General features: G+C 43.0%; 1 protein-coding gene across 5 annotated transcripts in view; it reads left to right on the top strand.

Annotated features, from left to right (window-relative positions):
* Positions 1-12,580, top strand: part of ACVR1 (activin A receptor type 1) — a 136,891-nt gene that overhangs the window by 98,534 nt on the left and 25,777 nt on the right. For all 5 annotated transcript variants that reach the window (XM_084643249.1, XM_084643246.1, XM_084643247.1 and 2 more), the window contains 2 exons: positions 2,733-3,008; positions 8,082-8,279. In XM_084643249.1, coding sequence (XP_084499375.1) covers positions 2,733-3,008; positions 8,082-8,279 — 474 coding nt within the window. The remainder of the gene's footprint in view (positions 1-2,732; positions 3,009-8,081; positions 8,280-12,580) is intronic.

Raw genomic sequence — 12,580 nt, 5'->3', positions numbered from 1 at the left:
CCTCTGAGGTACCTTGCATAATAGCTGTTGTCATCCAGTGTTTGGTAGGGGGAAAAGTGATCTGACTAAAGATGCTTGACTAGGTCTTGCTAAATTTCACTTGGCAATCGGCCACCTTCTTTTGTCCACCAATCCTGTGGATGCAATTTAGAGCATCTTGGGTTTGGTGCCTAGAGCAGCTTGATGCAGCCTCAGGGAGGATCTTCTAATTTGTTTTGCTTCAGCAATTCCCAAGTGGCATTTCCAGCTACTGGAGAGCAAGCTGTTTGTTGCTTAGCCCAGAGGAGACCAAAGCCAAGGTGGTGATGGTAGCTTTAAGGAAATATCTTGATTTGAGGGTGTACTCCCTGGCTACTATGTGCTCATGATATGATTAGACCAAGAGTTGCTCACAGAGTATAAAGTAGTTATTGTTACTCTCTGCTTGCCTTCCCCAACCCCCCATATATATACTTGGCCAGGAAGGTGTGTTTTTTTCTTTTCGGAGGGACTTCACTCATGTTAATGCCTTTGTCATTCAAAGTAGGATATTATAGCACTCTACATGGGGATACATCTTAAATCTGATCATTAAACTGGTGCAAAATATGGCTGCTTGCTGTGACAGGGTCATGCCAGAAGGCTACAGGAGAGTGATTTTTTTGTTTGTTTTGTTTTTGTTTCCCACATTTATTGGAAAAGTGACAGCACAGCAACGGATTCAGATAGCTCCTCTTGGTGTTTTGAAGTTCATTCCCACAGTGGGCTGCGTGACCAGCAGGTTGGACAGACTGCCAAAGTCCAGCAGCTTCAGCATTTCCTTAGTATCTGGGTCAGCTTCAGTGATCTCCTGGTCAAGGGCAGAGAGCTCAGAGACATAGTTATCCCTCCTCTCTCTCCTCTTCCTGCAGTTTGATGGAGATACCTCTGACAGTCCCCCTCTGAATACGCTTCATCAGATGGGTGACATACCCAGCTATCTTGTTGTGCAGTTTCTTGCTAGGGATGATAGAAGGCAGATATATTAGGCCCAGGTTAAGTAGGTCCCTTTTCCCTAGGTAAGGTAACAGGGAAGGTTCCAGAACAATCAGGAGCCTTCTGGAGACAATTAAGACAGGCTGATTGGAACACCTGCAGCCAATCAAGAAGCTGCTAGAATCATTTAAGGCAGGCTAATCAGGGCACCTGGGTTTAAAAAGGAGCTCACTTCAGTTTGTGGTGTGCGTGCGAGGAGCTGGGAGCAAGAGGCGCAAGAAGCTGAGAGTGAGAAGGCATACGATTGGAAAACTGAGAAGTACAAGCATTACCAGGCATCAGGAGGAAGGTCTTGTGGTGAGAATAAAGAAGGTGTTGGGAGGAGGCCATGGGGAAGTAGCCCAGGGAGTTGTAGCTATCATCCAGCTGTTACAGGAGCCACTGTAGACAGCTGCAATCCACAGGGCCCTGGGCTGGAACCCGGAGTAGAGGGTGGGCCCGGTTTCCCCCCATCTCTCTATCCCCCCCAACTCCCTACTTGATACCAGAGGAGTTGACTTGGACTGTGGGTTCCACCAAAGGGGAAGGTCTCTGGCCTGTTCCCCGATCCACTAGGTGGATCAGCAGAGACTGCAGGGATTGTTCTTCTTTTCCCCATGCTGGCCAGTGATGAGGCTAACTGAGTGAGTGGCAGATTTGAGCCACAAAAGTGGCCAAACTGTGGGCTGCCGTGAACCTCTGAGGCAAGAAAGTCCGCCAATAAGAGCAGGACCCACCAAGGCAGAGGAGGAACTTTGTTACATTGCTTCGTGAGCACAATAGCTCACCTGGAACACCCATTTTCTGTGATCTGCTCTGGCTGCTTGTTGGCCTCAAGTAGAGTGTGTTGTTTTTGACCAATAAAGATTTAGATGGCCTGTGACCTGCCTATTTGAGGGACTGCTTCTCTCCCAATGCCACGGTGTTGGAGTTGCAGTGATGCTCAAACTGGAGCTCCCTTCCTTAAGGTGAAGAAAGTTGCTGGCAGGCCACTCAATTCTGATTTCATTCCTCACTGTGACCCAAAATAGCTCAAATCATTGGACCTCAAATGCATTTTGCAGGGCTTGCCTGTTCTCGCAGGCATTTGGGGAAGGTTTAAGATACAGAGTGAATGATGGGGCTTTGAAGTGGAATGTGGTATCAGTTGGTTCGTTCGATTATGGCTGCATTTCGGGTCAGGCTGATTGGTGGGGGTGAGCATGTATTGTATGTTATATTTTTTAATTGAGTTCAAGGTGGCTAGAGCTAGGAGTATTCACTTTATTTAGATTGCCAAAACTAATTCTGTATAGTGACTTGGTTTTCATTACAGTAGAACGCAAATACTGAGTTATTTTAATTATTGGGAAACAGTTTAATAATTCGTATTTAAAACTGATTTGCTTAATTAACCAACATCCAAATAAAGGACATTGTTTAACATGAAATTTTAAACTGTGGATTTTAGTTGTTAAAAAGCTTGTTTGGTTTTGACCCGTAACTTGCAATTTTATCTTGTTGTAGTCATTCAAATGAAGGTATGATGCATTTTTGTGAATATATTTTAGTTGCATTTTATGCAATTTAAGACTGCTCCCTCATCTTAGTATTTATCATCTACACAGTGGCCTTTCACAAGTATGATTATATTTCGGTTCAGTTTTAAATTATAAGTTGTTGATGATATTTTACCTCTTGATGTAGACTTGACATTTGTGTATGCTAATTTTGTTGTCTCTTTGCTTTTCTCCTCTCAGGTTTTATTGCGTCAGATATGACTTCTAGAAACTCTAGCACCCAGTTGTGGTTAATTACACACTATCATGAAATGGGATCTCTGTACGACTATCTACAGCTCACTACGTTAGACACTGTCAGCTGCCTACGAATAGTCCTGTCCATAGCCAGTGGCCTTGCACACTTGCACATAGAGATATTTGGGACCCAGGGGAAGCCTGCCATTTCCCATCGGGACTTGAAGAGCAAAAATATCCTTGTTAAAAAAAATGGGCAGTGCTGCATAGCAGATTTAGGTGAGTTTCAGTTTCCAAACAACACAAACTGTATGTTCCATAACTAACCAAATATAGTAGATAAATTTTAAGGTACTTTGAGCAATTTGTAACTTTCTTGGAAGTTAAGGCAGCCACTAGGGGGCACTTACAAGGTACTTATCCAGCTGAATAAACTTAGTACCACTTCTGATTTCAGAAACAGATGTTACATTTTGGATCATTCTCAGAGCAGGCTTCATCAATAAATAACACTTCACAGTTTCATTAATAATGTCTAGTCTATAGCATTTTAGAGGCTTTATGGATAATATTTAGGATCCAATTAACTTTTTTTCCCTCTCTAAATGTTAAATTAATGAACTTTTTCCAGTCTTCCATTTCAAAAGGAAAGGGGGGCAATTTAGGGCTTGATCCAACTCTGATTTGGAGTCAGTGGGAGTTGGGTTGAACTGGGCTCTTACTAATAATGCACTTATTGTTCCAAATGTTTTTACTTAAATCTTAAAATCCTACTAAATTTTTGCCTGTAAAACTTATTGTACAAAATATAACACTTAACTCCCTGGCACCTATAGGCCTGATCCAGCATTCCCTGAAGTCAGTGGGACTTTCACCATTGATAGTGAGCACAGAACCAAGCTTTTATTGAGTTACTTGTATTTTTTAAAAAAATTAAATACAATTTCTAGGCCGGGGGATGCAGAGGGATGATTAAAGCAACATGACTGGTTAATGTACAAGGCATTATGGTGCGATGCTTCTGTTATCTGTGCAAAGGGAAGAAAAAAGTGATAGACTAGTTGTTTTAAGACATGTTGAATGTAAGGAAATAATTGGCTGGATTTAAAAACATTGTGTGACTTGATTCTGAGATTTTCTTTGTGCATAATTCCCATTAACATCACTGGGTCTTATGACTGTGACACACATTGAGATCTGACCGTATCCCACGTAAATGGTGTTCAGCATAAATGCAGGTGCTCCCATAATAAGTAACAATCTAGCTGTATCTCTGCTGAGGGGGACAGCTCCTCAGAGTCCACAGAGGGAATCTCAAACAGGAAATGGATATTTTATTTAGTGAAATAAGTAATACACATCTTTAAATTCTGTTTTGTAGAGTTCATTTTTAAGCTGATACTTAATCATCACCAGAAGGGGGCAGCATTTATTTCACTATTGAGTCAGCACCACAGAAGTGAAATGAAACCTTTTTGCAGTGGTATCTGGAGACCTCAGTGGTATAGTAGAGGGGTGTATGTTACACAGGTAGGATCAGAAGTATTTGCTGCTGTTCGACTAACTTTGCCAGTGGGAAAAATAAATGGCCTTTTTGAATATGAAAATCTTGGCCACCTATTTATGGAGCACTCTTCTTCCTTCATTATCTCTAATGGGGATTAACCAAAACAGCGGTTTCGTCTACAGGTTGTATTGAGTCCTTTTGTGCATGGTTGGCCTGTCTTCATTTTCTTCTGATCTGATTTTTCTTTCATTCCTCTCCTTTCCAACACTGATGTCAGTCTCTGTGCCTACCTTTTTAGCAACAGTGTGTGTAGATAGAACTGTAGTGAAGTGTAGCTTCTGATGGCTAGAGAAGTGCAGTTAAGAACCAAGTGGTTATGCATTGTATTACCATCCAAGTCACTGCTCTGGATCTGCCAGTGCATCCAGTTGAGAAATTCCTTAATTGTATAAACTAAAAGAAAAATTTGCTCCTGAGGGAATTTTGTGCCAAAAAATTAAAATATTCTGTGCACAATATTTTAAAATTCTGCAAAGTTCTGCATATTTTAATTGCCAAAATAAACACGATATCATCACACCATTTTCAGTTATTTTGGTAATTTATTTCAAAATTCTTGTCCGCAAATAATTGAAAATGGTGTGATGATATTGTGTTGTTTTGGCAATTAAAATATGCAGAACTTTGCAGAAGTTAAATGTCTCTTTTAATTTATTTATTTATTTATTTATTTTTGGTGCAGAATTCCCTCAGAAGTACCAAGGTTCTGTGTGGTGCAGTCTGGGTGTGGGCAGCCTGGTGTGGGGTCTGGGTGCAGAGGGGAATCTGGATGCACAGGGGTTTGGTATGGGGGTCTGGGTGCCAGGGGAATAGGATCCTGCAAGGGGAGGCATGGTGAAGGTGGTTAGGACTCGGTGGGTGGGTGGGGGTGCTGGGGGGGTTAAGGTGCAGCTGGTTGGGGCTCAATGTGGTGGAGGTCCGAGTATGGAGGGCTCCTAATGCCAGGGGTGAGGCTCAGCAGGGTGAGGGCTTGGGGAGGGGGGGGTTCAATGGGGAGGCTCTGGGTGCAGGGGGCTCCTGATACAGGAGGGGGTTGGGGGGGGGAATGTCACTGTACAGGGAGCTGCTCCCCCTGTCTGCCCAACTCCCATGCAGCCAAAACACCTTTCTCTCCTCCCTCTCTCCCCCCCAACCCCAAAATGGTGCAAACTTTCTTCAGCTGTGGACGTTTTCTGGGGCTTGATCTGACCCAGCCCCAGCTGCTCTGTGATTTTACCTCTTCCCCCTGCTGCCTGAACAGTCTGAGCTGCTGGGGAGGGGTGAGTGAGTACTGGTGCAGCTTCTCTTTGCTTCCCCACAGAAACCATTTTCTGCAAGGAAGCAAAGGGATTCTGTGTGAGGGGCGGAAACTTTTCTGCATGTCGCAGTTGCACAGAATTTTCCCAAGAGTAAAAATTGTGTACATGTAATTGTGTACACACACACCCTTGCTCTCATTTTTCAATGTGACTGAAAAACTCTGAAAACTGTCTCAAAGCTGAGCAGCTCTGTTTATAGAACAGTTGTAGCAGAGACGATATCTGTGCAGTCTTCCCTACGTTGGTGTCGCTGGCGGGATCACTTCTTCATTGTTGTTCAGTCCTTATCTTTCCTGATGAAAGTGTCTTCAAGAGTGCTCGTTTTCTGCTGGTTACGCCTGTCCTCTAAGATCTGGATGGGGAACTAATAAATTCATTGCCAAATGGCAGTTTGATGGTAACAAGTTTCAGTTGCTACTAATCTAGGCTGGACATGAACTAGAAGTTTAGGGAGGAAAGTCCTTTGAAATTAAAGCTTTGAATGTTTTGGAACTAGGTAATGAAATACCTAGCTTGCAGGTTTTTTACAATTGTAGCAAACAGCCTCATACTTTCTGTATAGATAATCCATTTTTTAATAAAGAAACCCAAGTGTGTATGTGGTGGCTTCACTTTAATGAATGTCTGTATTCAAGTTACTGGATTTAGGAAAATTGTAGTTTGTAGTTAGTTTGGGAGAACTATAAAAGCAATCCACATACACAATGAATCATTGCAATAGCTTTGTAGAAGAGAGCAGAAGACTTGCATATAGTACAGGACACAGAATAGTGCAGTGAATGTCACTGTTTTGAAACAAGTACTGACCTTCCTAGAGAAGATGCAAAAATGCTAAGGAAATTGAGGAGGTTATAACATAACTACTCAAGCAATGTTTAGTATGGAATATCTGTATGGAAGCCATTAATGATCCCAATAGTGATGTAAAATAAGACTTTTTTTCTTGTCCAAAACCAAGAAGCTGCATCAGTTCCAACTCTTCCCATCTTTCCTTTAAATGTTTCCTGTCAAAATCAGTAGTCTGGCACTAATTGAGACCCTGCGTAGCACTTGGGTTCACCTAGGTTTCTTGAAGTGGAAGGCAAGTACACTTAAAACGGTGAAACATCTGGTCTCTAAATACCACCTACAGTACAGAGAAAATCATATTGAGGATCTGGTTGCAACACTTTCTCATTTTGTAGTGTAGAAAAACACTAACTTGAGTCTTAAGCCCTTGACCTGTCATTCAACTGAACCTTATATAAGAGAAACCTGTATTTTGTCCAGTTTGGATAGTGTTATATCAGCAAATTCCCCCAAAGTACTGACATGTTCAAAGTTTGTCAGGAAAATTGCTCTGTAAAATTTGTCTTTCTATCTGAAAGGGGGAATGTATACTTAAGGACTGGAGGTGCCTTTATCTGATTAAAAGACTTAGTGTATTATCGTCCTTAGCCAGTGAAGGGGTTAACAGATTGCACATTTCAAGTTCTGTGCAAGTTCTTGTAGGAACTCCAAATTGATTGGAAGTGCACTTAAACAGCAGAAAAATGTTTTTTTTTCCAAATCCTTGTTACTGTGGAAAAAAGACAGTGTTTTGAAGGAATATTCAGGAATCCAGTAATCCTGTGACTTAATCTTCTATGGGTCTGCTGTTAAAGCGTTATCAAGTTGTCTTAAATAAGCTTGTGTTAAATTTAAGTATGAGATGTTGTTAAGGGAGTCAGGAAGAGTCTGTCTTCTGTTTTATTGCTTAATGTTGTCCTGCACTTGTCACTGTTTACTTTGGAGTGACTGCCTGTTTACCATGGTAAAATGGGTTGTGTTTCCAAATTTACTATAATTTAGTCTTTCACATAATGTTCTTTACTTAAATGTTTGGAGATCAGCATAAACCAGGTTGAGTGGTTCTCATCTCAGGCCCCTTTGATGATGTTTACTTTCTGACCTAAATATGTGTTGCTGTTTTTCAGCTTTATTTTTTACTCCAGTATACATATTGGTCATGCAGTATTTTTTCCTCTCTCTGCAAAGAAAGCTCTCTTCCCCCTCAGTTTCGATGTATCCGCCTACCCAAAAGTTCCATAAATACATTTGGACTCGGGGCAGAATTGTTTTCTTTTTAAATAAGATTCCTGGCTGCCTGGTTATACGTGTAGAGAGTAACGGTGACATCCAGTGGCTGTCAAACACTTAATCCCTGGAATGATAAAATTTTATAACAGTGCAATACACATGTTTAATAGTAATCTTGTAAGAGATAGTTGGTCTAAGTCTATGGCCAAACAGGCTATTTTTGATATTTGGCAGCTAGTTTGGAGCTGACACAGCTGCTCTTTGGACAATTGAACCCTGTCTGTTGCTTGTTTTTAAGAAACCTCTGTGGTCCTTGGAATATGTACCAACTTCTGTATACAGTTCAAGTCTCTAACTGCATGTGCTACTAGAGTTCGTTTTTTTTTTTTTTTAAATGATTTAATAGCAACTCTTCTTTCTTTGTTTCAGGTCTTGCAGTTATGCATTCCCAAAGCACTAATCAGTTGGATGTGGGGAACAACCCCCGTGTGGGTACCAAGCGCTACATGGCACCTGAAGTCTTAGATGAAACCATTCAAGTGGACTGCTTTGACTCTTATAAAAGGGTTGACATCTGGGCTTTTGGACTAGTCCTCTGGGAAGTAGCTAGACGTATGGTTAGCAATGGTGAGTATTTGAGGATTTCTTTTTAGGACTCATACCTCTGCTTTTTCAAGAGAGGTAGGGAAACAGTAAAAGCATCTGCCATTCTAGTGCACGCTTTCCTGTTGAACTAAGTGGGCAACGTGAAAATACTGTACCTCTGAAGTGTTCGTATTCCAGATGCTTAGGCTGAACTCTCACCCACTTTGAAGGACTTAGGTTGTCTCATATCTGATGTGCAAAGTGCTTTCGCCAACTTCGGATGGGATATGGTGAAAAGCAACCCTTGTTGAATTCCAAATTGAAGATGGTTTGTGTATGATTTTAACTATTATACTGAAATGTTAATGCCAAGACGTGTTCTGATGTCCTGAGAGGATAACTCTACTCTGCTCCCCATGCTGGAGCCCATTCAAACATGTTTAGTTCCTTGAGGTATTTAAGTGAGAACTTCTAGGGAACCCAAAGGACAATATAGAGAAGGGAAGTGATATGTGTTCCGGGGTATGCTTGCTGTATATCAGACTAAACACATTGCACTCTTAAAGAATAGAGCAGGGATCGCTTTGGTGTCTCAAGAGCTGGCTTTTGAACCATGAAGTGATGTGGTTGTGGCCTTATAGCAGTGGTTCTCAGCTTGCTACCTGTGGGCTGCTTGTGGCCCAATCAGCACACAGCTACTGCCCATGTGACTTCCTCAGGGCCATACAGGTAGTATATCTAGTGTGTGGATGTGGCCCACCTAACAGAGCTGCATATGCAGCCCACAGTGGTAAATAGGTTGAGAACCATTGCCTTAGAAGTAAGGTATGTCTTCTCTCCAGTAAGATGAGTTGAGGTAGCTACAAGGGATGGTTAAATAGAGAAGTGAAAAAATTCTCTGTGTGGATATAAAATTATCATCAGTTTTTTTGGTTAATATTTTATTGGTGAACTTTTTAAAAAGGGAGTAAAAAAGATTGAGAGACTATTTCTCAATACTTGGAAACTCAGGGTTGCAATTTGTCACTTGAGTGCCTTGAGATTTGATCTGTAACAATGAGCTTGTGTTGAGATTTAGATTCTGAACTTTATCTGAAATTGCATATTTTTCTTTCTAAACACTGAGCACTATGGAAAGGAAACCTAATTACCAGTTGTCCTAATGAGAGTTCTGTTGGATGGGTGGTGGTTTAACCAACTGTGCAATAGGTAACCGAACCCAAGTCCACAAGGGAAATTAAGATGAGAACAAAATGTGTGCTTCAGTATAATTGACTGACTGCCATTCATAGCTATGGTTAACAGGACTGGTGGTAGTTAATGGGGTGCCTGTATATCTTCACATTGCACAATAGGTTTCAGAGTAACAGCCGTGTTAGTCTGTATTCGCAAAAAGAAAAGGAGTACTTGTGGCACCTTAGAGACTAACCAATTTATTTGAGCATAAGCTTTCGTGAGTTACAGCTCACTTCATCGGATGCATACTGTGGAAAAACAGTATGCATCCGATGAAGTGAGCTGTAGCTCACAAAAGCTTATGCTCAAATAAATTGGTTAGTCTCTAAGGTGCCACAAGTACTCCTTTTCACATTGCACAATAGTTTGTCTCGAAACTGTCCGCCTATAGCACAATGAAACTTTTCATACCAATTTTCAATTAAGACATTTATAGTTTCAACTAAATATGGAACTTTTTTTAGCTAGCTGTGAGAAGTTTGTTCTTCAAGTGTTGGTCCCTCTGTGCATTACACATGTGGGTACTCATGGACACCATACTCCTGAGTCTGGAGACTTTAACAAGCAATGTCCTTTGTCCCACATATGCGCATTAGATCTCCTCGTGCTCCCGAGTTGAGGATATAAGTAGTAGTGTGGGTCAACACCCTCTCAGTTCCTTATTACCTCTGCATGGTCTGAGTCGGAATCCAGTGTCATCCTTTCAGAAAACTTGTAAATAAGATTGTAAATAGTTCTTTAGGTTAGTGTAGTTTGCTTTCCCCAGGCTGGAGACGCCTTCCCCATAGTCAGGGACCATGCCCAGACTCCCCATCTTCAAAACTGTATCTCCTGCCTTAGTCACTGACAGAAAAGGAATTAATACCAGCTCTGTCCCGACCGTCTAGGTGAGACACATGTTTCAATGACATGCAGCATTTGTCGCTCGTTTCCACCAAGAACTCTCACAGCTCATGAGTTTCACCTTAGACTTGATGGAGAAGGCTCTAAAGCCCCTTTCTGATCTGGTCCAGGAAGACCTCCTTGTACATTGGCCTCATCAAACAAGCAGCACCCCTCTGTGTATGTGCTTAGAAGTGGAACCCTCAGTGTCTAAGCCCAAAGACACACTCTCCAAGGCTTCTCATAAGAGTAAGGGATGCTCTCATGGGCACAAGGACAGATCCCTGTTGAGGACTGTCTGTAAGAGACACACTCCTTTCCCTGAGCCCATCAAGGTCAGGTGAGCCCATACACACAGACCCTAAAGAACTGATTCTGCCAAAAAACCATCAGGGTGGAGGGTTCGGTGCGTAGGGAGAAGGATCCTGTTCCGTTGGTGATTCGAGTTCTGAAGCACAAGGGCCGTTGTTCTCCAGTCCCTTCCACAAGTGTAGCTTCAGACTGTGCGATAGTGATACAGCCGCCTGAAGAACACCCCACATGGGGTGCACAGATGGTGCCAACCATCAGAACACCCTGCACATGGAGTGCACAGAGACCTATATAGCACCAGAGGATATCTTCCTCCCCCACCCACAGTCTCCCTTCTTCTCTAGCTTGGCCCTTCTGAGGGACATTACTATACCAGAAGACTATATTGCTTTGTTGTCCCAGGAGCGGTCTTTCTTACAACTATCAAGCAGGATTACCCCGGTACTGATGGCTCTGACATTACAGAAGGAGCAGTTTTTGGATTTGGACAAATCTGATGAGCTGGCCCCTCCTTCATCGTCACAGAGACCTAAGCCTGGGTAGGCAATCAAGGACTTACGGTTGCTACCCTTATGAGCACCTTGGGACCAATGGTTCCCCATGCCATGGGATCCCCTTCAAACAGTTGGCCCCTCTTTCTGGCCCTGTTGGGGACTATGGGATCCCTATACCAGATGTCCAGCACCCACCTAGGAGTCTTTGCACTCTTTCTCCTTGCACCAACAACCAGTTCCATTGGTGTGTGAGATGGAGGAAGATGCTGTACCAGAACCACAGGTACTGGTGACTCCATTTCCATAAGCAATAACAGGACTTACCACAAAGAGTGGCCAGTGGTCTCCAGATATCACTGGAGGAAGCCCGAGACTCATCATCGCCTGTTGAACATTCTGCAGCCTCAGGCCCCAGTAAGGTGGCTCTCCCAGTTAACAAGGCCATCTTGAAACCAATGAGATTGGTCTGGCACATCCCCCAGCATCCTATGTGCTCTTTTCTACCCCCTCCCCCACACACACCTAAAAGGGCTGAGAAGTGCTATTTCATTTTGGCAAAGGGAGCTGAATTCCTGTTCTCCCACCCTGCTCCCAACTCCCTGGTGGTATAGGCTGCTATGGAACATATAGGTCTCAATACTTAAGGACCACCCCATCAGACCAGGGCTCCAGGAAACTGACCCTCCTGGGGAGAAAGATCTCTGCGGGCTTGTGATTCTGCATGACCAATTACCAGGCCCTGCTAGCCAAGTATGATTAACTACTCTAGGCTGGCAGCTTTTTAGAACAAACTTTTCTGAGAGGACAGAGCCAAGTTTTTCTCCCTTCTGGAGGAGGGCAAGCTGGTGGCAAAAACAGTTCTTCAGGCTGCAGCAGATGTAGCATCCAGAAGCTTAGCCACTGGTATTGTGATGAGGAGGGATTCATGGTTTCAATCCTCTGGCTTCCCCAGGGAGGTGGAGAATACTATCCAAGATTTTCCCTTTGAGTCCAGCCTCTTTAACGAGAAGATTGATGAGACTCTCCACTTGTTAAAGGACTCAGCTCAGGGTATTCCCTCTGCTCCCTGGGGATCTGCACATGGGTCTCAAGGACAAACAAGAAGGCAGACCTTTAAATCAAGACCACCTCCACCTCCTACTTGTGCATTCTGCTGTCAGAATCCGTGGGGCCTTTCTGTAATAGACAGAAGACTGAGGCCCTGCTTTTTATCCCCCTCTACTACTGCAACCTGTTCCCAGCCTGTGGTTAGGAGCCACTTTTGATGGTGAGCGGGTCTCGACTAAAACATCTCTGATGTCACCTGCCCCTTCTGTCACCTTTTTGGAGGCCGTCTCACTGTTTTGCCTGCAACTGGGAGCTAATTATGATGCATAATTTCCAAGACATAACCATCCATTAGGGATACTCCCATAGAGT

This window comes from Lepidochelys olivacea, assembly GCF_965140295.1.
Source record: "Lepidochelys olivacea isolate rLepOli2 genome assembly, chromosome: 11".
Taxonomy (NCBI): domain Eukaryota; kingdom Metazoa; phylum Chordata; order Testudines; family Cheloniidae; genus Lepidochelys; species Lepidochelys olivacea.
The sequence above is the reverse complement of the archived record's forward strand: the minus strand, read 5'-3'. Positions and strand labels throughout refer to the sequence as shown.